Source organism: Ambystoma mexicanum, chromosome 1q (genome assembly GCF_040938575.1).
Source record: "Ambystoma mexicanum isolate Mex_15411 chromosome 1q, UKY_AmexF1_1, whole genome shotgun sequence".
Classification (NCBI taxonomy): domain Eukaryota; kingdom Metazoa; phylum Chordata; class Amphibia; order Caudata; family Ambystomatidae; genus Ambystoma; species Ambystoma mexicanum.
In genome coordinates this window covers 227,702,117-227,725,701 of record NC_090922.1, presented here as the reverse complement: position 1 = coordinate 227,725,701, position 23,585 = coordinate 227,702,117, and the positions used below count along the sequence as shown (strand labels likewise).

Genomic DNA, 23,585 nt, shown 5'->3' with positions numbered 1-23,585 from the left:
AATACCATGGAGGCCCTACTCGAACACCTAGTGGCATACCAAATGCAGGCCGACACTAGGTTTCAAGAAGGATTAGACAGACTAACAGCTAGCCAACAAAGACTAATCCCCTGCTTTGTATTCTACAACCCTATAGGGAGTGAAACGCCCTTGGGAATTTTTTTTTTAATTTCAAGAGACTCGCCCAGCATTTGCATTGGAGCAAAGAAATGGAAACTTGCTATCTCGCTCCCTTGTTGCGGGGCAAACTTCAGGGCTCATACCAAACCCTCAACCCACCGGGTGCCTCTCCCTTTGATGAAGTTAAGCAGGGCTTACTACACCGGGTGGGATAGATGGAAAGCTTCTACTGACACAAATTTAGAGAAAGTAAGCAGAACCCTAATGAAACACCTTTAGAATTAGGCACTCAAGTACAAAATACACTATCTCAGTGGCTAGGAAAAAATACCTTACCAGAGGTTATCGAGGTGCCAGTCCTTGAGCAAATTATTAATAGTTTACTATCCTCCTTACAGAGGGCAGTGTTACAGCTAAGTAAGCCCAGTATGAACACCACCATTGAAACCGCCCAGGTTCATGCTGAAGCCTCCAAACAACTAAGAGCTTTACATAAAAAGCATTGGCAATGCCAACAGTTTGGGCTTTTCTGTTGGCATGGGAAAGGCACTTGTCAGGCACAGCAGTAGTGGTATTAACTGGCCATTGAAGGTAGCCGCTGCAAAATGGTGCATGTACCTGGACATCTAATAGCAGTGCCTTGCAAATCGCTAAAACGTATGCACAAGTCAAAACTTTTGGCTTTGCCAATTATTGTTTTAAATAGGACTACACTCATAGTGCTGATAAATAGAGTGCCTGAAGCCAGACCTGGTGAAGACATGGAAGAGCACCATGATGGTAACAGGTGCAGTGTAAATGCCTATTATAACAGATTACATTAGTTAGTGAAGCTGAGTGATTTAATCAACGTTATAGACTCAGTGCCCTTCTTTCACAAGTTGCTCCAAACACATGTGCCGCTAGGTACTATTCAAACAGATTTCTGTGAGAACGATCACATTTTAACTTGTGAATTTGTGCTAATTTTGGTACATATGGGCCTCATTACGTGTATGGCTGGGCAGGAAAGAACGGAAGTAACATGGCAGTAATTTGGTTACCACCATGTTACCACTGCATTCCCGCACTGCCATAAAAGGAGTTTGGCGGTGAGGTGGAGGATTCACCTTGCACAAAAAGCTGGAAGCGATTCTGCCACCTTACCGCCAAAAATCAATGTAATTACAGGCGGCAGTAATTTTGCCGAAATCCCCATGGAGTCCTACAGACTCCATTAAATGGGGATTAACACTGCCTACCACCACTTGTAATCCGGCGGTAATTCCGTCGGTCCAAATGGTCCTAGTGGCAAATCTGTTTAGTGGTATTTCGGCATATTTACACTGAAATACCACCAAACTTGTAATGAAGCCCATAGTGTTATTTTCTATTGTGGTCCAATCTGAACAAGGGGCAGCCATGACAGTCGCAGGCTAATGACGTTTTACATGCATGGAAAAGAACATCTGGTTTCCGATACATGAATGTGCTTTAACTGTGGAAATGTCCTCATTATCCCTGTGTTTTTGCACAATTATATATATGTATTCTCAAAGGGCTCTGAATTGTGGGCACTTAACCCAGGGCGCTGCTGGACTGGACGTGTTTGTTCTCCCCCTCCCTCCAGCCCCCCTTCCTCGCACCTCCGTCTGTACGCATGCATGACCTAAATGTGCTAGGACTAGTAAGTTCGTCTGTCCTGTCACCCGCCCCCTTTTTTTTATCCCCTCTCTCTACCTTTGTTGCAACTGTAACACTTCATGGACTTGCACTAGGAGAAACGCTGTCAGGCCTAGTATGCTAGTTTTGCTGTTAGATCATTCGGCAACTTCAAGGCCTAAGAATGATTACTGTACTCCCTTGTTCCCTCCCGCCTTGAAGCGCTTTGAAGCACTCCACCTGTGTATAAGTGCTGTATAAATAAACAATTACAATTACAATTGATGCAAATGTCACAATTAGAAGTGCACTCATTTACAACCCTTCGAAAATCACCCAGAAATGTTGGGTCTAAATTATGATGTAACACAAGCACATCTCTTTATTGCGCTAAATATGTTTTATGAATCACGTCCTAAATGATAAATATTTTAGTTGCGATTAGTGGGAAGGATGTCTTACATGCAAACATTTGGTAACACCCAGGAAGACGATATTGAGTCAAAAGCAGGGAAAATAGGGGCATTTCTCATTGAGTTGCATTGGAATAAAATATAGAAAAAAGTTTTAATAGACGACAATTTCTCAACATTATTTTTCACAAAACTGAAATTTGTTTCCTAAATTGCGAGCGATGACATGTAGGTGTTTCATATTTCCTATGGAAGCCAAGAAAAGAACCAGACTTCGACGTTCAAATCCACCTCTGTCTTGTCTCTCAGCTCTTTTGCTTTGGTGCCGTTTTCCACTCCCTGTGATACAAGGATTCCACTCCACTGTTTGCAGCCAGCACTCCGCTCCTCAATCTGTTTCTGTGCAGCCCAGAAAGAGAGATTCAAAAAGCAGCACCCCCACTCCTAGAGTCTTCCACCCAGAAACAGGCCTGTGCACCAACGTAACATCCCAACCAAATATGAGTGGGGCGAGAGCACATTACATTCATATTGAGTCGCAAATCAGTGGACACACAGGGAGTTCTTATTTTTGCAATCTGTCCTTTCCTGCCCTGCAATAAACAACATTCCTAGTCTCTCTCTCTCTCTCTCTCTCTCTCTCTCTCTCTCTCTCTCGCCTATTAGCTGCAGCAGCTCCTCCCCCTGCTGCTTGTTTTTCATCCTCTATACAGAACAGAAAGTGGAGCAGCGTTTCCATTGTGTAAGGCCAAAGAGAGTGAAAAACTGGGGAAGTGGCACTTCCTGTTTCTCAACATGTATTTGTAAACTTTCTTAGAAATTACGTGTGTAACTGCAGCCAGAAGAGGGGAAAAAGGCAAACTGGTGTATGGTTACAAGAATTAGCTCCTCAACACCAACACCCCAGTTTGCTCAGTTTCTGGGCCCTAATTTGAAATTTTAGTATGTAGCACACGGTAATGAAAATTAAATAAGAGAATGAGCGAGTAGTTACTTGCACAAAGTCAGAGTGTGCATGTATGTGTGTACATGAAAACCTCTGCTGCCGAGGCAGTGGTTTTGGAGACTGTGTGTTGATCTGGCCCTAAACCAGAAATATAACAAAGCAATGAAAAACTAAATAAATTCACCTTAGCTATTTTAAAAAAGATTACACTCACATGAGTCAATGCATCATTTTATTTGGAAGATGCGTGTTTTCTTTCCGATTCAAATATGGACGATACTTTCAGCTTCTTTGCAGAGCTTCCTTAGAGACAGTCATCCAATATGGCTGCCTCCATGGAAGAGCTCAGAGCTTAAAGAGTTGCTGAGATGGGCAGGAATGGGTGGGATTAGCCATACAGATTAGCATTGCTAGGGGCAGGGAATGGGACGGATCAATAATCAAACAACACCTAATAAACTCTTTATTCCTTCTGAAATGTAATTCATGGTTGCTCCTTGTCAGAAGCCATAATCCCTATGTACACATGAATCAATATTCGAATGCAATAGTTTGGACAATTATAGGTGTCTCAAGCGACTCCTGATAGCCCAAACTAAAAATGGAGAAGGGCGTAAAGACCAAAAATAGCCCCCCGAAATCTGCCTCCTAACAAATCCCTAGGTAAATTTAGAGTTCGCCATGACCCCTCCTCCCCTGCTCCCGCAGAAACCCAATCAAATCTGTGATAGCAGGGGCTAGAGCAGCTGAGAAAAGAGATGAAAAAAGATATCTTCTCATGCGAGAACAGGGGTTAGGGAAACCAGTAGAGGGGAACGTGATTAGAGCACGGATATTTACCTGATTCTCTTGTGGTGAGAAAGAACACCTAGCAAGGAACTGCTCCCAAAATAAAAAGGAGGATCCTCTGGAGATAGGTTGGATGTGGGAGGGGGAGATTGGGAAAATACAGAGTCCCGGGAGGATCTAGACATGGAACCAATGAGCAACTGTTTCTGTCTGTCCACTCCCTTTAAGACAAATGAACCTGTCACAGTGAATGGAGTTCAAGAGTCAGCTTTAGTAGACTCGGGAAGCAAACAAACGGCGGTAAGAGCAGACCTAATTTCTACCGATGAACTACTGAGGGGAAGAACAGTCAAAATCACCTCTGTACATGGTGACCAGGAGGTATATCACCAGACTCCACTAACTATTAAGATCAGGTGCGAAGAAACCCTTATCTGCTGTGCCATCATCCCCCAGAGCCCAGAGGAAACTATTATTGGCACAGAATTCCCTACATTTGGAAACATCATCGAAGAAATAAATAGAACAGACCAGATATACTCCCCCCTTGACACCTGGGAAGAAGAAGAATTGAATCCTATCACCCCTATCTGGACCTGGGGTGAAAACATCAAACCCTCCGTACATCCTCAGCTGGGGAATCCAGCAGCATTAGGCGAAAGGTACACAATAAATCCTTGGATGTGGTCCCTGCTCCCCTGGGAGGAGCCCCTATCCATGACGCCAGGGAGGTGAGGCCGCTACCCGATAGTCCCCCTGGGGGTGGTACTCAGCGGGTGGATCACATGGGGAGGGATCCCCCCCCTGTGGGACTAGTGACAACTGTCCAGGAAGATTGCTTTATGCCCAAAGCATATCCCCAATTCTCTCATTCTACTGCTCTACACAGGGTTCCATAATCCTGCAGACTTCCATGTATCTTTGTACTGTAGATGATCTGACCTCCCTAAAAAGTACTGGGGCGAGGAAGAGTAGGGACTACCTAAGTGAGTCATATACAGAAACTGGGATGAAGAAGAGCACAAGTAACCCAGCTGAGGATGAGACCATCAATGCTGAGGTGAGGAAGAGGCACAGAGCAATGCAGAGGGACCAGCAGAAACAAAATGCGCAGCCTAGATAACTTGGAAAAAGGCATATCCAACCCGTTAATAAAAAGGGGAGAAGGACTTCACAGGTTGTCAGACTATTTCTGTAGGAACGAGGAAACTCAAAAACGAGCTAGAGGAAAAGAGACGCTGGGAGACCGAGACATTTTGAGGACTGTATTGCTGTCTCTGGCAGATCCGTCATGGTTGCACCAGGGCAGCCAGCTGACTGGGAGAACCGGTGCGCAGAGAACTGGAAACGTGCAGCCAAAGAGCAGGGGAATGCTGTGAGGCTATCGTAGCCCCTGGGAAGCCCGAGCAGGGAGGAGAAGCCCACGGACAACCAGAGGTCACCGGTAAGAAGCCTGGAGAGGTTCTAGTAGCCAGGACGGTTGGTGGGAACCCTGAAGGGCAGAAAAGTCACAAAGAAGGAGTCTGGGACCCACATCTAATAACAAACTGCCTCCAAAGTCATCTTCATAGTCAAAGTACCTGGCAGGATTGTGAACCAGGTCTCCAGGCTCAAAAGGAGAGAATCTCACAGGTCTAGGAAGCTTCCCCTTTTATGATAAGTAACCTAAGTCATGTTCATAGGCACAGTACCTGGCAGGACAATGAACCCGGTCTACAGCATCAAGAGAAGGGAAGCTCAAAGGTCTGGGACCCACACCCTCTTATGAAGAGTAACCTATTGTCATAGTCACAGTACCTGGCAGAGCACTGAACCAGGTGGGCTGTGAGATAAAACCATAATAAAGTCCAGAGTAAGGGAGGTATTACCCTAGTGTTTGTGAACATTGTGAGACAAGTCAACAGAAGGGAGTCATTCTCTTGGCTTTCTGAAAGGCCAACGATTGGCCAGGGCAAGGGAGCCATTCCCCTTGGTGTTTCACAACATTGTAAGAAAAGCCAGGAAGGAGTCATTCTCTTGACATTGTGAGAAATGTAAGAAAGGTCAGAGGAAGGGAGTCATTTCCCCTGATATCGTTCACATTAACATTGTGAGAAACCTAGGAAAGGCCAGGGGTACTGAGTAATTCTCCCTGGTATTGTGAACATTGTGAGAAGCCTGAGAAAGGCCAGTGGAACAGAGTCATTCCCCCTGGTATTGTGAACATTGTGAGAAGCCCGAGAAAGACTCTTGGCACTTAGGTTTTGAGTTGGAACTTTGCTTTATTTGTGAACTGAGACATTTTCAATCTCAAACGTTCTGTGTTGCCTTTGAAAGGAATTGCAACCTGGGGAAGGGAGTCATACCCCCAGGAAATAGTCTCTCAAGACTACTGGTATGGTGGTCCACTCTACAGAGTAGTACACATGTGTATAGGCGCGTTACAAATACCATATCATATCATATCATATCATATCATATCAGAAGAAGAGAGCCATTCTTCTACATTAAGAAGACTCTCAAACCTTTTACTTTAGTTAGAAGTTTAAGGAAAGGAAATAGGTTTTGACACAGGATGGTGGACATTTGGTTACGGAAATCCTGTCATATACTTAGTATTAAGTTGAGGCAGGGAAACAAACCCCCCTTAGTAATATGGAGAGGTATGGTTTTTCCTTTATTTTTCTCATGAATAGCAGTGTTTAGCAACAATCATGCCACCTGTGTGTCATTCTCCTGCTTCCACACCCTTGCAATATACTCTTAGCACTAAAGGGGTTAAACAATAATGTTGTATGGATCTGAGGACACTTGCACTCCTTTGATGGCTCACCATATTACAGTGCCTCCAAATACACTGCAAAGCACATGTAGCTAATATTGTAAAGACAAGCACTTCAAATGCAACCAACACATCAACTGCCACAGTCCTTCACAAAGTACATTATCACAAGTGCAAGCTACTGGCAACACATACCTTGGAAGATAGCCTATATTTTAAAACACTTAATCCTCCACTTAGTTATAATGGGCATCTTCATTCCTCAGTTTAATCCACCACGGGACAGTAGTCTTAGGACAGAGAGGTGTTGATTGAATTTATTTCTCTAATTACAGTGGAATTGCTCTGCTCTTCCTTTGCAGAAATTAAATCACTTTCAATTGACGGTATGTCATAAACACAAAGTCAGTATTTTATCACCTGAGGTTACACAGCTTCCTTCAGTTCAGCCTGAGAGGTCTACACCAGTCTTTAATCACACCACGGAAAGAGTCAGCATGCAAGCTTCCTTCATCAAACCATTCGAGCGGTCCTTAGGTTTGCCTGAGGTGGATTGTTGGATCCCAGGCACACTAGGAGTCACTTGCAAGTGATGATCCATCATCTCAGAACATGCCAAATGGCTTTCCTGGAACACCCAGGGTTTGAGGTCCTTTCTTTAGCGTCTAGCAGGCTTTACTTTCATCTCATCTAGAGATGTTTTTCTTCTGCAAGAGACTTGGATGACTGGAGACTGTACCTTGGATGTGATGTGTCGGCGGGCAACATTAAAGGAGAGGGTTCACCTAATGGGGGGAATGGCAATTGGAGCCAGGGTCCAGTTTAAATGGGGGGCATTCACTGCTGGGCGTGTGAACCCATCTGTCCTGTCTGCCATTCTTCAAGATCATTCGTCCCCCCAGACAGGACCCTAATTATGAATCTATATGACCCTCTCGGCGGTCTTGCTACAAAAACCATTAAAATAATGATTGAGAGCCTTCTATTACGTTGGATTAACCTATACCCTGCCAGAGTGGTGACTCTTGCAGGCAACTTTACAGCTTATTGTTTCCACGCCCTCCTAGATTCAGGTGACGTCAAAAGTAATATTGGTGAAGAGCCTTGTGTAGCATGTAAGAGAAGAAGGGGGATCGAGGTTGGGGTCAGCTCGTAGATGTGTTTGATTTAAGCTGCTTAAACATAAAGAACCGGGATGATAGCATGTCACAGCAAACCTGGTACAACAGGAAATATGCTTCCAGCCTTGACTATGTATATGTCTACTTTTTACAGTGGAGTAGAAGCAGTTCCCTGTCCATCTACTTTATGAATCTTAGTGACCATATCCACTTATCCTGGACACAGGCTTTGCATGATCCTAAAAAAATCCTCTGGGTTAATAAGGGTCGCACCGTGAACATCCACGAAAAACGTATCATTTGGACGGACTACACGATTAAGAAGCTAAATCTCTTTGTTTGCTCCATCCAGCAGCAGCCTGAAAGTCGGTTGACCCAGAACAATTGGAACATCCAAGAAATGATGACCGCCCTTACTAAGCTTCTTCACTTGAACCAAACACGCAGCAATCACAAGAATGCCAATTTAGGCTTGTTTGATCTCTTGATTCATCGACAGAATTTTTTTTACCGCAAGGCAGTGACTGCTGTCAAGAGATCTCGTTTTTTGTCACGTGAGGACAGAGTTACGCAACTTGCCTCCCTGTCCACCCCGCTATAAGAACTGGCTAAAGCAATATAAAAGTTCCACTAGTAATGCCAATGGAAGTTTCTCTTTCTCTTATTGTGGGCCAATGACAACAACATTTTTTTCCACTGCTATATGAAATACTTAGCGGGATATGCCTTGCACAAACTTGACCCTATATCAGAGGATACCTGGGTTGGTGCCATTACAAATCTCTATTGCGATCATAAAAAACAGATCCAAGGCCTGAAATGTATAGACAGGCGAAGGAAAACATAAGGCTTTGATGCAGATGATATAGTAGAGATCATTACAAAACGGAATACCTTGCCAAAATTGTCATAAAAGCCAATCCTGACTTTTGGGACTCCATTCTCCAGCACCTTTTTCAACAAATGTGGTTCCAAGGTCCCAACCAGTTGAAGAGAATCCATCCTCATCCCTGTACATAAGAAGGGGACAGGATGGACCCCTCCAATTACAGGCTGTTAGCCATGCTTGATTCAACCTCCAAAATATTTTCATCTGTTATCTTAAAAAAATTAAATAGATGGGCAGAGGAAAAGGGACTCCTAAAAAAGTTTCAGATTGCCTTTAGATGATCCCATAATACCATTCATAATATTTGTGCATGCCACCATGTGATAGCGAACCTCTTATGCCGACCTAACAAGCAACTGTACGTTTGTTTCATTGATTATTCCAAGGCGTTCAACTCAGTATCATGCCCGCAGCTTTGCCCTGGTTGGCTTAAGCCGATGATACAGTGGGCCTCATTATGAGTGAGCCATCTGGAAACAATGGTGCCGGTAAACCTTACAGCACCGCTGTTTCTGGAACAGCACACTACGACTCTGCGGGCAGGTGCCGTCCCGCCTGCCAGGGTCAGACCTGGCAGGCAGAACGGCACCCACTCGCAGAGTTTCACGGAAGCACCCACACCGTTGTTAATGGTTAATGGTGCTTCTGTGGTCCCCATCCCAGAGTCCTTTGAGACTCCATGGGAATGGGGACTTACACAATTACTGGTGCCTGACTTCCCGGCCAACGGGGTCGGCATGCCCCAGTGTTACCGGGAAGTCAGGCGCTGGTAATTAATTACGGGTCCCGCGGCTCCCTGTCGGTTTTTACCAGCACAGACACCGCCGGACCCGTTATGAGGTCCAATGTTTCTTGATTACACGCAAATTGAATTACAGCTTGCTTTCTATGGACGTGCCACATGCCTTTACCACATCAAACCACAATGAAATTAAAATCTTGAAAACAAAAGCTATGCTTATCGGTGGCAGATCCGATTAACAACCGTCCAATGATTGGAAAGTGGCCCATTCCACTCTTGAACTAGTGGGAAGTTAGATGTACCTGGGCTTCCCTATCAAATTTAACCCGGTGCTCACTTTTTATGGCGACCACATCATGCCTAAAATCCTTAAAAAATTGCTTGTAAATGGCTTATAATCAAGAGGTTGTGGCCAGCAAAGGAGGATCCAATGTTGAGGGTCTCTTCACCATTTATAGAATCGTCCTGGGGGCACATTATGCACTTGAGGCGCTCTCAACTCAACAAGCTTGTTGGCTAGACAGAATCGAGGGGAAGTTGCTGTGATCTCTTTTGGGTGTCCTTAGGGGAGTACCCGAAGGCCCTAAAATGTAAACGTGGCTCACCATTCATCCAGTCTCTCTGGTTAACTCAACACTGTAAATTGTACTTAAAGCTTCAACTCCTCTGGGTTGAACCAGGCTCACTTTTAGGACTGCTTGCTATTCATCTCTCTGATAAGGTCCTGAATAATTCTTTCTTGCAGGACATGAAAACATCCGCATTGCATAATTTAGAGAATATTGCCTTTAGAGCAAGCCCTAATCCTACCCAATGTTCATCTCATATTGAAAAACAGAACCATGGACTGGGACAGAGCCACCAATATGAGTAAAATTCACAGCAACAAGGGATTTGTCGAATTTTGCATTTAGGGCTTCAATTTGAACACTCCTCTGTCTTATCCAGCCAAACTGTGCTCTGTAAATGTGAGGGAATGTGTCACTTACCTTCGATTTAACATGGTGCCTACTCTAGAATATATTGGTGGCTAGCGGGGCATTCCAACCAACCAAAGACTCTGCTGCCTTTGCTACCTAGTAATTGAATCCAGCCGCCACGTCATTACATCCTGTCCAGTTTTAAGATCACATTAGCTCAAAGAATATCAATATTTTGTAACTCATGAGACAAGCCGAAACACTGACCAATTTTGGATCACCATAATGGTTGCCCAATCATTGACTATTGTATCTGCTGCATTTTATATTTAGAAGGAGTCAATTGCACTTTTTGAAGGAACACTTTAAGCACACAGCTGCACTTGATACCTGTCATTTTTAGTTATAATGTCCACATAGTCCTTGTGATTCCTTCGATGATAAGATGTGCTGTAGATTGATTCTATTCTCTAGACTAGGGTAACCACTATCAACAGTGTTTTATATGAATTGTTAATGATTTTATATTGCACTGAGTTGCATGTAACTGTGGTTGTGTACGTTTTTTTTTATAATGTTGTACCCTTTTTTCTGTGCAAACGGTTTATTTACTAACCAAATCAGGGGTGGACTGGCCTATAGGGAACTCTGGAGATTTCCCGGTGGGCCTCTGCACCCTGGGCTTCTTTTGTGTGGTATTTTTAAATGTTCTCATAGGAAAAGTATTGGGCTTGCTGAAAATGTGTCACATAGGGCAACTTTGAACATTATTTCCAGGGCCTCTTTTAGTTCCCAGTCCACCCCTGAACCAAATGCACTAATAAAAATATATATTAATCCACCGCAAGACTCTAGCCTCTGGTCAGAGAGAGATGGACTGCATGTGTAAAGTGCATCTTGCACATGCTACACTGGAAATAAAAAGGTGGTACTGATCTTTGACCTTAACTGTGAGAATCACGTGTTTATTATTCCTGCTTTACTTAGGTATTAACATTAATATTATTCCTCTGTAGGTGGGAAACAAGAAAATAGCAATACAAACCTACAGAAGCTCAGAGCGGATATCTGTGCCATCAATGGTAATTGATTTAGCATTGTCTTAATATGTCAAATTATGAACAGAGCGCTTTCTCATTGCTTAAACTTACATTGCCATTACCTCTGAGAACCAGTGCTTAATTTGTGCAGGTGTTGGCCAGAGCTGAGCCCCACGACTTATAATTTCTGTTTGCTGTCCTGAACAGAACCTGCTTTGTGCATTTTCCTGCCACCTTTACTAATAGTTTCTATTTTCGCTGTGAGGCTCCGTGTGTTCCCAGAGACTGCCATATGGCATGGCAGCTGATGGCTGAGTGATAACAAGTCTCAAGCTCATTATTCTTCAGTTCATGAAAGCGAAGAACAGGTCCACCACTGCCTTGGCCCTAAGAACATAAGAACACAGCGATATCAACTCTTATCATTCACAAAACCGTGCTGGCAATGTGTAATTCTACCTGGCCTCACTATGCACAGCCACACTCATTCCTCAGTTATGCATTTTTCAGCCTACATCATCAACAAAATGCATCATACTTGTCACATGGTTATAAAACGTGATGATTAATGTGGTCTTCTTCCACAACCACAGTAACATCTCTGTCCCCGGCACTGCCGCTCTATGTGTCCCAAACCTGTCACATCATTTATCTCATTGTCCTCCGGATTCATAAATACATCCCCTCTGTTCTTGCCTTTTATACACTTTTTACTCCCAGATCAAGAAAGCAATTTGTGTGATTTTAAGAAAATTGAATTCTGCTCTTAATATTCCTTCATCCTCTTCGTGCAAGTGGCCTTAGGTGTCTAAGATGCGGATTCATATTGTCTACACTGCTTAATCATTGTCTTTGTATTATTCTTCCATATTGATGTATTCCCAACATGACAAGAAAGATAGCTAACAAATGACTCTCAAAAGAGCAATTTCTCGTTCTCAGTTTCGATTTGCAATATGCACTTCACATTTTCTGAGCTCATAAAGTAAACCATTCCCTCTGAATTGAGCAAAAATCAAGGACAAGATCTAAAGTCAAGTAATAAAGAATTTTCATAATACAAATTAGGCAGCCTATTGCTAACACTTTTAGAGTTATTTTGTATTTTCCCACCACTCCAGGTCCCCAATCATATAACATCTAATTGCAATCGACACAATTCATGGGTCATCATGGGTAACTTCCAAGGCAACCAGGAGCACAACAGCACCATCCGTTCTAGCATCCCTCCTACTCCTCACAAAACCCTAAACATGTTTCAGTTCTGCACCAATATTTAACTCCTGAGTATAGATAAGCTGGTAGACAGTGTAACTCACCACATATTTTCCAAAATGTTAAGCTGGCTCATCAAGTGCCACACTTGGATAGAATTGTGAATGTTAGCAAGTACCACACCTGAAAGAATTGTGAACATTAGCTTGCGTCACATCCAGACAGAATTGTGAATGTTAGCAAGTGCCACACTTAAAATTCTACACATTAGCCTGCGTCGCATCCAGATAGAATTGTGAAGGTAAGCAAGTGCCACACTTAGATAGAATGGTGAACATTAGCCTGCGTCACACACACTCTACAGGACTCTCAAATCTAGGTGTAGCCTCCATCTCTATCTATCATATGTTGAAACGCACCTGTTGTGGAACCTAGGCCTTTCTTCCACTATACAGGACTCTCAATCTAGATATAGACTCCACATTTGTCTACTATATGGTGAAACGTAATATATTAAGAAACCTAGGCCTCGCCACCACTTTGCAGGACACTTAAATCTAAGTGTGGCCTACATCTTTGTCTATTGTATGGTGAAACATAGTATACTGTGAGACCTGGACCCCTCCCCCACCATACATGATTCTCAAATCTAGGTATTTAGCCATATTGCGAATGTTAGTGGCGAGACATATAACACACTAACCAAAAAGCTCAACATTTCTGCATATTTAACTCACACAAAAACTCACACAACCACCTATCGCACAGCAAACCACACGCATTTCACCACACTGCAACAACAAACAAACAACACATAAGCCGCACCAACAGCACACAAGGACTGACATCGATCCGATACTCGCACCAAAGCTCAGCGCACGGTGTAAACCGAACTGAAGCTGCCAACAGGACACCACTTCTCTCTCTATCCTACTCCCTCTTCACCTTACTAACCCACCCCGCCTTCTCGCTTGCAGATCTGCCTGAGCACCTGGGGACCAATTACATTGGTGACGGTGCACGGTACAAATACCTTAACATTTAACATTTAACATTGATGTGATGCTGCTTTGATTGGATGTCCACATGCTAATCCTAACTCGGACCACTATTAACATCATCGAGGGGATGCTCTGTGCCATTGCAGACTCCCACAATGTTGTCAGCGCACTGGACTGAATTCATGTAATGCTCTTCCCACCAATGACTAGGACACATGCCTGTCACAACAGGTGGATGCAGCATGTTGTCAATTCACACGTGGTGTGTTAATGTCATGAGATGTAATTGGAATAAGTGAACCCCACAAACGTATGAACCGAAATTGATTTAACGCAACTCCCAGTATTTCAAAAAGTAGCAAATCCTGGATGACATTCTTAAGACTTTTGAATCAGACCTTAAAGCTAAGAAGAAAAGGAGATTGTGTGAGGTGAAACAATGTGAAATACCTGGGAGAAAGAAAATGTACATTTCAGAAGTAAAATATGGATAAATGTGCTCACATTGAACCTGAAGGCCAGCAGCATGCCCCCAGATTAGTCAGGCATAAACTCAACCATCGAGTCACAACCAAATGAAGGAACATCACAGTGTTTATTGAGGAATAGCCACAATAGACTAACAACATAATGTTAGAGGACCAAGAGGAGAACATGTTAAAGAAGACAACAGCGGTCTCTGACCATTAAATCTAAGGGCCTCATTACACGGAAGGAGGTAAGGGTTAACGGTCACCGGTAAGGGTACCGGTGACCGTTAACCCTTACCGCCTTACTACGAGGTCCCTTTGCGGGACCCGACCTTAACGCCTGGTGTAGACCAGCCGTTAAAGTTGGGACCCGCAAAGGGACCTTGGTGCTAATCACGGTACCGCAATTTGCGGTACCGTAATTACCGCATTCCCCATTCCCATTATGCCCTATGGGGCAAAAATGGGAATGGGGAAGGGCCATGGAGAAAGGGGGAATTATCGTCCCACCAACCTTGGAATGGGGTGGTAATTCCACTTTTCTCCTTGGTGGCACCGGTATGGTACCGGCGGCAACAATAGCACCATGGTTTACTGCCTTCCGTGTAATGAGGCCCTAAGTGTCACTATAAAGTCTTGATTGAGGAAATAACAAGGCATCCTGAACACATCTGGGTGACATTGATTTTTAATCACTACAATATGGTGTAAACCCTATCGGGAATAACATCATTGCAAAAATAAAAGCATGTCTCTTCAACCACTGACAAACTAACACATGTGATGTAATAAAACGACTCACAGGCCCTCATTACGACCCTGGCGGAGTGGGTTTACGCCAGCGGTATTCGTGGCGGACCCGTCCGCCCTACTACGAGTTCCCGTAGCGCCATGGAGCATTTCTCCGCCTGGTTTTACCGGGCGGAGAAATCCATGGCGCTACGGGACCTTGTTGTTGATTACGCCACCGTACTTTACGGTGGCGTAATCAACGCCTTCCCCACTCCCATTATACCCTATGGGGCAAAAATGGGAATGGGGAAGGGTAAAATGGGGATTGGGGATTTACCGCCCCGCCAAGGTCGGAATGGGGCGGAAAATCCGCCAACCCCCATGGCGGTATCGGCAGCTTTCCGCCGTGCTCCGAGGTGCATTTAGCACCGCGATTTCCGCCAGGGTCGTAATGAGGGCCACAGACACATTTTTCTACCAAAACTCGAGAAAATATAAAATATCAGGAAAAACATGTTAGAACAAATTTGAAGTGTTCCAAATTCTCAGTTTGAGGTCAAAGTGCCGACCTGTAGAGTGAGAGAAAAAAACAATTTACTCAAGGAGTAAGTTGTCGCAATTCTGGTGACACATAGGAACATTTGTCATTTGACGGCACAGAGCAGTTACGTTTGCACTGCAGCGTAATTGGCTCCCCAACACCAAATCTTTGTCATTTGCACTGCGGGATGCAAATGTAAAGGGCAAAAGGCGACGTACAAGCATGTACGCCACCTTTTGCCCTTCAAATTTGCACTCCGCAGTGCGAAGTGAGTAGATGCTGACTGGCAAGTGAGGCTCACAAATAAGAAATAAACGCATATGTCGGACATCAATTATTTGTAATTGTAAACAACGGATCCCTATGGGGTCCGCCTGCTTTATGGTGGTGCATTGAGTTACCAGACCCTATAGGGATCTCCAGCATTCCTCCTCTCCTCTGTCCGTACAAATTGATGATAATGGGGGCTAACGTAAGGAACACGCGTAACAGCTTCTATGCAAGCCTTTTATGCATTTTCCTTGTGTCCCCCCGATTCCCATGCGACCATGAGCCCCATTGAGACAAACATACAGGTTCATGAAGAAGCTGAGTCAGTTCAATGTGCAGTGTTTTTATTGCAGGCCATCAGATGTGATGCTGCGCTATGCCCCTGCGTTTTGCCTCTTAGGAAATGTATGGGGGATGAGTTTGATATGTTTAAAGTAACGTTGGCTGACCAAAAAGTATTGATTTCCACGTCACTTATATACCAGTCTATTATAGCAGGCCTGATGCTCATATTTGTAAAAAAAAAAGGACATTATTGCATTGATTATATCAAGTTGAAAGAAAAATATTCTTACAGTCTAATAGTGCCTTCTATCTACATATATAAAAGTCAAAGGGCCTCATTACACGGACGGCGGTAAGGGTGAACGGTCACCGTTAATGGTACCAGTGACCGTTAACCCTTACCGCCTTACTACGAGGTCCCTTTGTGGGTTGGAGAATTTAACGCCTGCTTTTTGCAGGCGTTAAAAACCAACCCGCAAAGGGACCAGGGAGCTAATTACGGTACCGCAATTTGCGGTGCCATAATAAGCACCTTCCCCATTCCCATTATGCCCTATGGGGCAAAAATGGGAATGGGGGGAATGGGGAATTACCGCCCCACCAACCTTGGAATAGGGTGGTAATTCCCCTTTCCACCAAGGCGGTGCCGGTATTTTACCGGCATGGACCAAGGTGCTAATAGCACCTTGGTCCACTGCTGTCCGTGTAATGAGGCCCAAAATGTGTCTGTGGGTTTGTGGCAGGATTTGTGGGTTTGTGAGTTTGTGGCTTGGCCAAACGTTGTTCTTTATACAATTCCACATCATTTCACCAATCTGCACCATAATCTGCATGGTTACCTGTTAGGACTCTTCAAACAATCCTGGCTACATGACATTTGGACACCCCACCACTTTCCCTGGATTTCAGCAAAAGTAAAAATTTGTTGTGGTTTTGTGGCCTGCCGACGAAGCCGACATGTTCAACGGTAATGGAAACAAAAAATGTATGAGAGGCGAATGGACCTGAGAGGCAAAGGTGAAGACAGGTAGCATTCTAGAAGTTTCCAAAATGTTGCTGTATCAGGTGAAATTACTTTTCTTGAGGATGGTTGCAAGATGGTGCCTGCTGACTAAGCCATAAACCATTTTCACCAGGACGTGAAACAAAAAAATGTTGTTTCTAAACAAGCTTTACAATGCTGTGAACCATGTTCTCTGGGAAGGGAAACAAAACATTTTGTTTCTCAATCGGTCCCGACACGAGGAACAAAACTTGAGGTCCTACAACGTTTCAAGGCCCTAGGAAGCACAGTTTCTGAGATATTTGCACTGCAACGAACTGCACCACACCAGGCGGAACAGCAGCCTACAGGATCATTAATTTTCAACAATTGATGAGAGTGTTATCATGTCTGTTTAGTCTGTTTAGGGAACACATTCGGAGAACGGGTACTTCTGCTAGTTGTATATATACAAACTATATATAGTGTGTTTGTTCCATACTAAATCACAAATTGAGGTCAAAGCATGAAGCGATGCCATTAAAACGACCAGTGACAGGGGCTAAGAATCTGCTCCCAAAAAGGCGCAAGGGGGAAAACCCCTAAGATATCAGGCGACCATAAAATGGGCACTATGTAGCGCAATGCTACAGCAAATGGTGAATTGTCGTGCAAAACCAGGAAATAACAGGGCTACAAATAATGACAAGATTATAATAACAGCGAGCTAGAGGGCCGCTCCTCTGTCATACTTTGCTCTACTTTAGATGCTGGAAAGTAGAACGTGAGCCAGTTCCATTGAAAGCACTGAAAACAAGTGAATTTTTAGAATTTTTTGAGTATGAGTCTCCAGTAGAGGGGGCTACTGGTGGGCAGGAGGCTGTCTATGATCTTGAGTCCCCCGAACTGCGAGAGGAAACCAGCTACCTGCAAGCAACGGCAAATGAAGAGTAAATTAGGTCAGACATGAATTCAGCGGGAATGAAAGTCTCTAACAATGTCGAATCCAGGCATAGTAGCGAAGTACACGTTTCACTGTAGAAATTGGGCCTCTCAGATAGATCAATTGTAGAAGCGCTTGAGCGCTTGATAGATTGAATTTATGAGGAAAACTGTACCATCCAGCCAAGCCAACTGCATGGTATTGAGGGGGGAGAGAATTGTTAATGGCCGAAGATGGGCAAACTGAAAAAGGTGCTGGTCAAAGGCAAGGACGTCATTTCACCAAAATGCCAGAGGTAGCGGAAGTGACATCACATGACCCTTGACCTCTAATGACATCATAGGAAGTGATGTCATTTGACCCCAGCCTGAAGTGATATCGCGGGAAGCCATGGAACACGATATTTCACCCCTTGACAAAACCGGAAGTGGCATCACATAGCATTGTTCCTAAATACATTGCGAAAAATATGGTTACGATATCACTATAATGTGAAGTACATTTCATACAAGAATGGATCGCCATATGTATCATTAAGATTAGTGTGTATAGACCATATTACCTATTTACTGTGCATGCAAGCAGGCGTTCATGGCCAAATGATAATGATATGTTATTATATAGCACTTACGCATAAGCGCTTTATATAGAAAAAATATACACCCAATGTCACCCAACCTGTGTTGGTACTCATTTATCGACCTCAGAAGGATGAAAGGCTGAGTTGAGGTGGTTAAGAACAGACTAAACCAGTGACTCACCCCCTGAAGTGTGCATTAAATAAACCTGAATGAGTCTAGCAATTATTGTATAGAATTCCAGAAAGACACATTGTATAGCACTTACGCATAAGCGCTTTATATAGAAAAAATATACACCCAATATCACCCAACCTGTGTTGGTACTCATTTATCGACCTCAGAAGGATGAAAGGCTGAGTTGAGGTGTTTAAGAACAGGCTAAACCAGTGACTCACCCCCTGAAGTTTGCATTAAATAAACCTGAATGAGTCTAGCAATTATTGTATAGAATTCCAGAAAGACACATTGGGCCTCATTACAGGTATGGCAGTAAGGCAACAACGGTGCCGGTAGCGCTACCGGCACTGTTGCTATCGTACCGCCATACTACGAGTTCTGCTCGCGGGTGCCTTTGCAGCCACCAGGTCTGACCTTGTGGACGTACCAGCACCCGCAAGCAGAACAGGACTGTAGCACCGGTACCGTTATTAACGGTACCGGTGCTACCACCTTCCCCATTCCCATTCAGCCCTATAGGGCTGAATGGGAATGGGGAATGCCTTATTGCTGGCACCCGCGAATTTGCAATTACCGGGTCCGACGATCTCGGCATGACTCAGTAATTGCCCGTTCGTGGGTGCCGGTAAAATCACGGGTCTGGCGGCTGCCGTGACTTTGTTACAGGCACAGCAACCAGACCCGTAATGAGGCTCATTATTTGGTATTCCTATTCTTTCTTATTTAGGGTTTAGCCACTCCAGAAGTAAAGAGTCACATGGTGCTGGCCACAGCCCAGGAGCTTGCTTTACAAAAAAAAAAAAAAAAAAAATGGAATTTTATTTTTTAGGGGTAGCAAGGGAGACCACAGGTGTTGCAAGGGAGACCTCAGAAGTCGCAGTTGTGACCGCTAAAGGACGTCTCTGGTCAAAGGGATCATGTAAATATGTCTGTGGAGGAGTTGGGAGAAGCTGTCTGGAGAGCAGCCGTTTTTAATTTAGCAGTTTCTTCTTCCCTGTCTCTCTAGATCTCCCACAGAATCAGTACACATAGTTAAGCATCTCCAAACAAAACCGAGGCTGCAACATATCAGAAGGGTGATTTGTCCCCTCATGCATATGGTTACTTTTTCACCATAGGTTTGTTTCTTTTCCTTGCCTACACATGGTAGAGTTACTTTTTCATTAACTTTGCTATAGTCCCTCTGATGAATTATTCATTTCTGTAGATATCAAACCATGTGTTCTACACATGAGACACCACCTATCAAGCCATGTCCGTGAGAAGAGAGGCCTTGGTTCCCAGCCTTACAGAGGCACCTCCCCCACATTTATTTATTTATTGGACATTTGTATGGTGCCTATACAGCAGAAAGTGTTTCCAGGCGCCATATCCCCAAGGGGGAGTTCACTGATAGAGAAATGAGTCCCACGACTTTGATTTGACTCTGGTGATGGTGCCCTGTATTTCTATTGGTGGAGGAGCCAAAAGGGTGTTTTCTTTGAGAGTAAGGTTTACAAATTAGAAAAGGTCATGGTGCTTTCAATTAGTTAACTTTACAATATAGTGATCTTATTTATTTCATCTTTTGGGCCGCGGCGGTCACCTTTTATTTTGGTCCTGGGGAAGGCGAGTACTACTACTATTTTGCTGCTGAAACATACTGCCCCCTGTGAAGCAGTTATGGGGACAGTTTTGTGGCTGCACGGTCATAATAATTAGAACTGTGCATTACGTAGACCCCAGAATCCACGATTAGGTCAATGTGGCCTTTTTAGTGGCTGAGTCATATGTTTAGTCAGATAGCGGGGATTTTGGTGAAATTTCACAGACTGCAAGCTTTGAACAAACTGTTTGTTCCCCTGTCTACCGCTTGACTGACATATCTTTATTCTGTGAACCAGTCATGTGTTTTGATACGTGTTCACTTCTTGCTTAATATATTCATTGTAGGTCAGACAACGCAGGTGGAGGGGGTACGGCCAGCCAGAGGGTTGGATTGAACGTCGGGTATAAGAAGGAGGGAGGTGGCAGTCAGAATGTTGAGATAAAGATGTCAAGAGTGGCCCAAGATAAGGTGTATCAAAATATATGTTGTCAGCAACCACAACAGCTTTAGAGCAACCATCAGAGAGGGATGGTTCAGGCAGGATCCAGTCAGATCAGATAACCATTTGGTAATAGGATCATGGAATATAGCGGGTTTTGCAAACAAAGTATGGCACAAAGATTGGCTGGGGTACTTGAGATTGTTTGATATTATCAACTTTTAGGAAATTTGGCTCAAGGATGAAATACATGTGCCAAGTTATTCCACATACTGAATATCTGCGTAAGAAAGCAGGAGGGGCTCAGGAAGGGCGGTTTAGCCACTTTGATAGGCAATCACGTCCCTTATGTGGTACAAAAAATCCCCTGCAACTTCACATATGAATTAAGTACTACTATTGAGTGATGACGCATCTGGAAGGCAATTGCTAATTTCAAATATAATCCTCTGGAAAAGGGGGTTAAATTCTTATCGGGTTAAAAGAAGTTTTGGGCAATTGGCAATGGAAGGATCGTCTGACTGGGATAATAACTGTAGGTGATCTCAGTATCAGATTAAGTCCAGATGCCGGAGAGGACCAATGGAAAAATAGAATTGGAAGATATTTGTTCAATTCCAAGAAGAACAGGGGAACATGCCAAGTTTGATACTGGTGGGAATATCCTAGAAAAATGTATTAATGAGAATTCATTGGTAGAATTAAATGGAAGATATAAGGGAGACGTTCCATCTAAAAGAACCTGTAAGAAAGGAATACATCACTCCATGACAGACTATGTTCTGGTCAACAGCTATTTTTTGCGCATATTTCCATGTTTAAAATTGCGCAGAGGCACGAGAGTGATCATTTCCCTTTAGAGCTTGGGATTTCATGGCAAGGTGCTTCAACTGTTATTATAGTGAATCCCAGCATACTTGATGGGGATCCCAGATGCAAATTGACTAAATCAGAAATAATGCATCTTTCAAGCGTAGATCTTCTAAGTCAGGTAGCACAAATCGCGATGAATATCAGGGGCAATATGCAAGAATGCATTAGTAGCTTTGAGGATTTCCAGAACAGGTTCCAAAAGATTACAAAGCAAAAGGACATGGGGTATCTACATCAGTGTAATAAACCTGTGCATGCACCATGGTTTGACAAGCAATGTAGGAGAGAAAAATGCGATCTTCATATGTTGGTTAAAAGTAATAAGTACAATGCAGGACAGAAGCACTTTGTCAAAATTAAACATAAAAACTGCTCAAAGACAAAAGATGGAGTTCACTGAAAAACAATGGGACACATTTGTGGATGCAGTGGATACAAAGAATACAAAGTAATGTTGGTGATTATTGGCTAAGGGGTATAATGAGGTGAGAGAGACACATTAGATTATTATAAAAATCTATTCATGGGCGATGGTGTGGCCTAGACAGTCGGGGGAATTGTAATCAGGGAAGCGACATTGCTTCCACTGAAGGTGAAATTAAGGAATCCATTTTGAGTAGTAAACAGGCCAAAGCCCCAGGGCCGGATGGGATTTGCCCTTAGTGTTTATCCATTTAGCCGATTGGTGGATGTCTATTTTGAAGAAAGTGTTTAATGCAATCTGTATATCAGACGAGTGGCCAAATCTGTGGAAGCAAAGTATAATCATGTCAATATTTAAAAAGGGTGGGTCTAATTATGGGTCTAATTATCCCCATTGTTGTAGGACGAGTTCTTTACTTGATGCCACTTATGAATTATTTGCTAAACTGTTATACAATAGAATTGAAACTTGGACACAGGAAAATGTGATGCTAACCTATCACCAAGCAGGGTTTAGAAGCGGATTCAGTACAATCGATCACTGTTTCACACATAATTCTATAATAGAGAAGTACTGTAGGGTGAGAGGGGGACATCTATATGCAGAGTCTTTAGATCTAGAAATAGCCTTTGATTCGGTAGATGGACATATGATGTGGTGTACATTGGACTTATTGAGAATGTCTCAGGGTTTGCTGAATATGATGCAGCTTTGTCATAGGGATATTGTGGTATCAGTACGAGCAGAGAGGAAAGGTACCTGTACATAAACCTTTCTGATAAATCAAGGAGTTAAATAGATGTGTCCTAAGGCCCCATTGTTTATCCTGTTTTTATTGGATTTTGATCCAAATACAGCAAGTCAGAAATTGTCCCCCCAATTAAAGTCAGTATCATTTAGTGATCTTATGTACACGGACGGCACTGTAATTTTAGATTTAACAGTAGCATGCAGGGTTACAAAAAAGGACTGACTTACACTGAAGAATATCTGTATAGGCACAAGTGAAAGATAAACAAGTACAAATCTAAAGTTATGGTTTTTGGGAAAAGGGTAAAATCTTAAACTGGCAGATTGAGGATACCAATATAGAGATTGTAAAAGGGTACTCATATCTGGGCCTAATGTTTACCCTGTATTCCGAGACCACCGGCCGGCCCATAGAGCCGAGGTTTGCTCAGAAATACTTTAAGACGAGATAGCTGCACCCTTGAGATGGATGGGATGCAGATTTGTTACTCAAGCACCAATCAGTAAGGACAACTCAATGGTTTGGCAAAGGGAGTCCGTTTAAGGACAAGTACAGAACACGGGGAGTCATGGATATCAGCAGTGATGCGATCGTCCTTCTCGCTTCAACTCCAATAAACTTATATAAGTTGTAACATTTATATTCAAAACTCGTCAAAACTATATCTGTATATGGTAACGCAGTGAGGGCATTGGGTAACTCTGTCAGGTGGGCATCTAAGCCCTTTCTTCGACAATGACTACTGTAGACATCACTAGATGTACGACGTCTACTGACTATAGGACCCTAGATTACTTGGTCCACTGTGATTGGGTTGGCATCTTCTGTCTGGAAATGTTCTGATATCTCTGCCTGGTCCAGTGCCAAGCATAGGTATGAACCCTAGCTTCTTCTTGCTTGGCTGGTCACGTGCTTCCCACACTGTGAATTT

General features: G+C 43.5%; 1 protein-coding gene across 2 annotated transcripts in view; it reads left to right on the top strand.

The window, feature by feature from the left end:
- Positions 1–23,585, top strand: part of LOC138526900 (hepatic lectin-like) — a 316,016-nt gene that overhangs the window by 122,415 nt on the left and 170,016 nt on the right. For both annotated transcript variants that reach the window (XM_069637732.1, XM_069637724.1), the window contains one exon: positions 11,359–11,424. In XM_069637732.1, the coding sequence (XP_069493833.1) occupies positions 11,359–11,424 (66 nt within the window). The remainder of the gene's footprint in view (positions 1–11,358; positions 11,425–23,585) is intronic.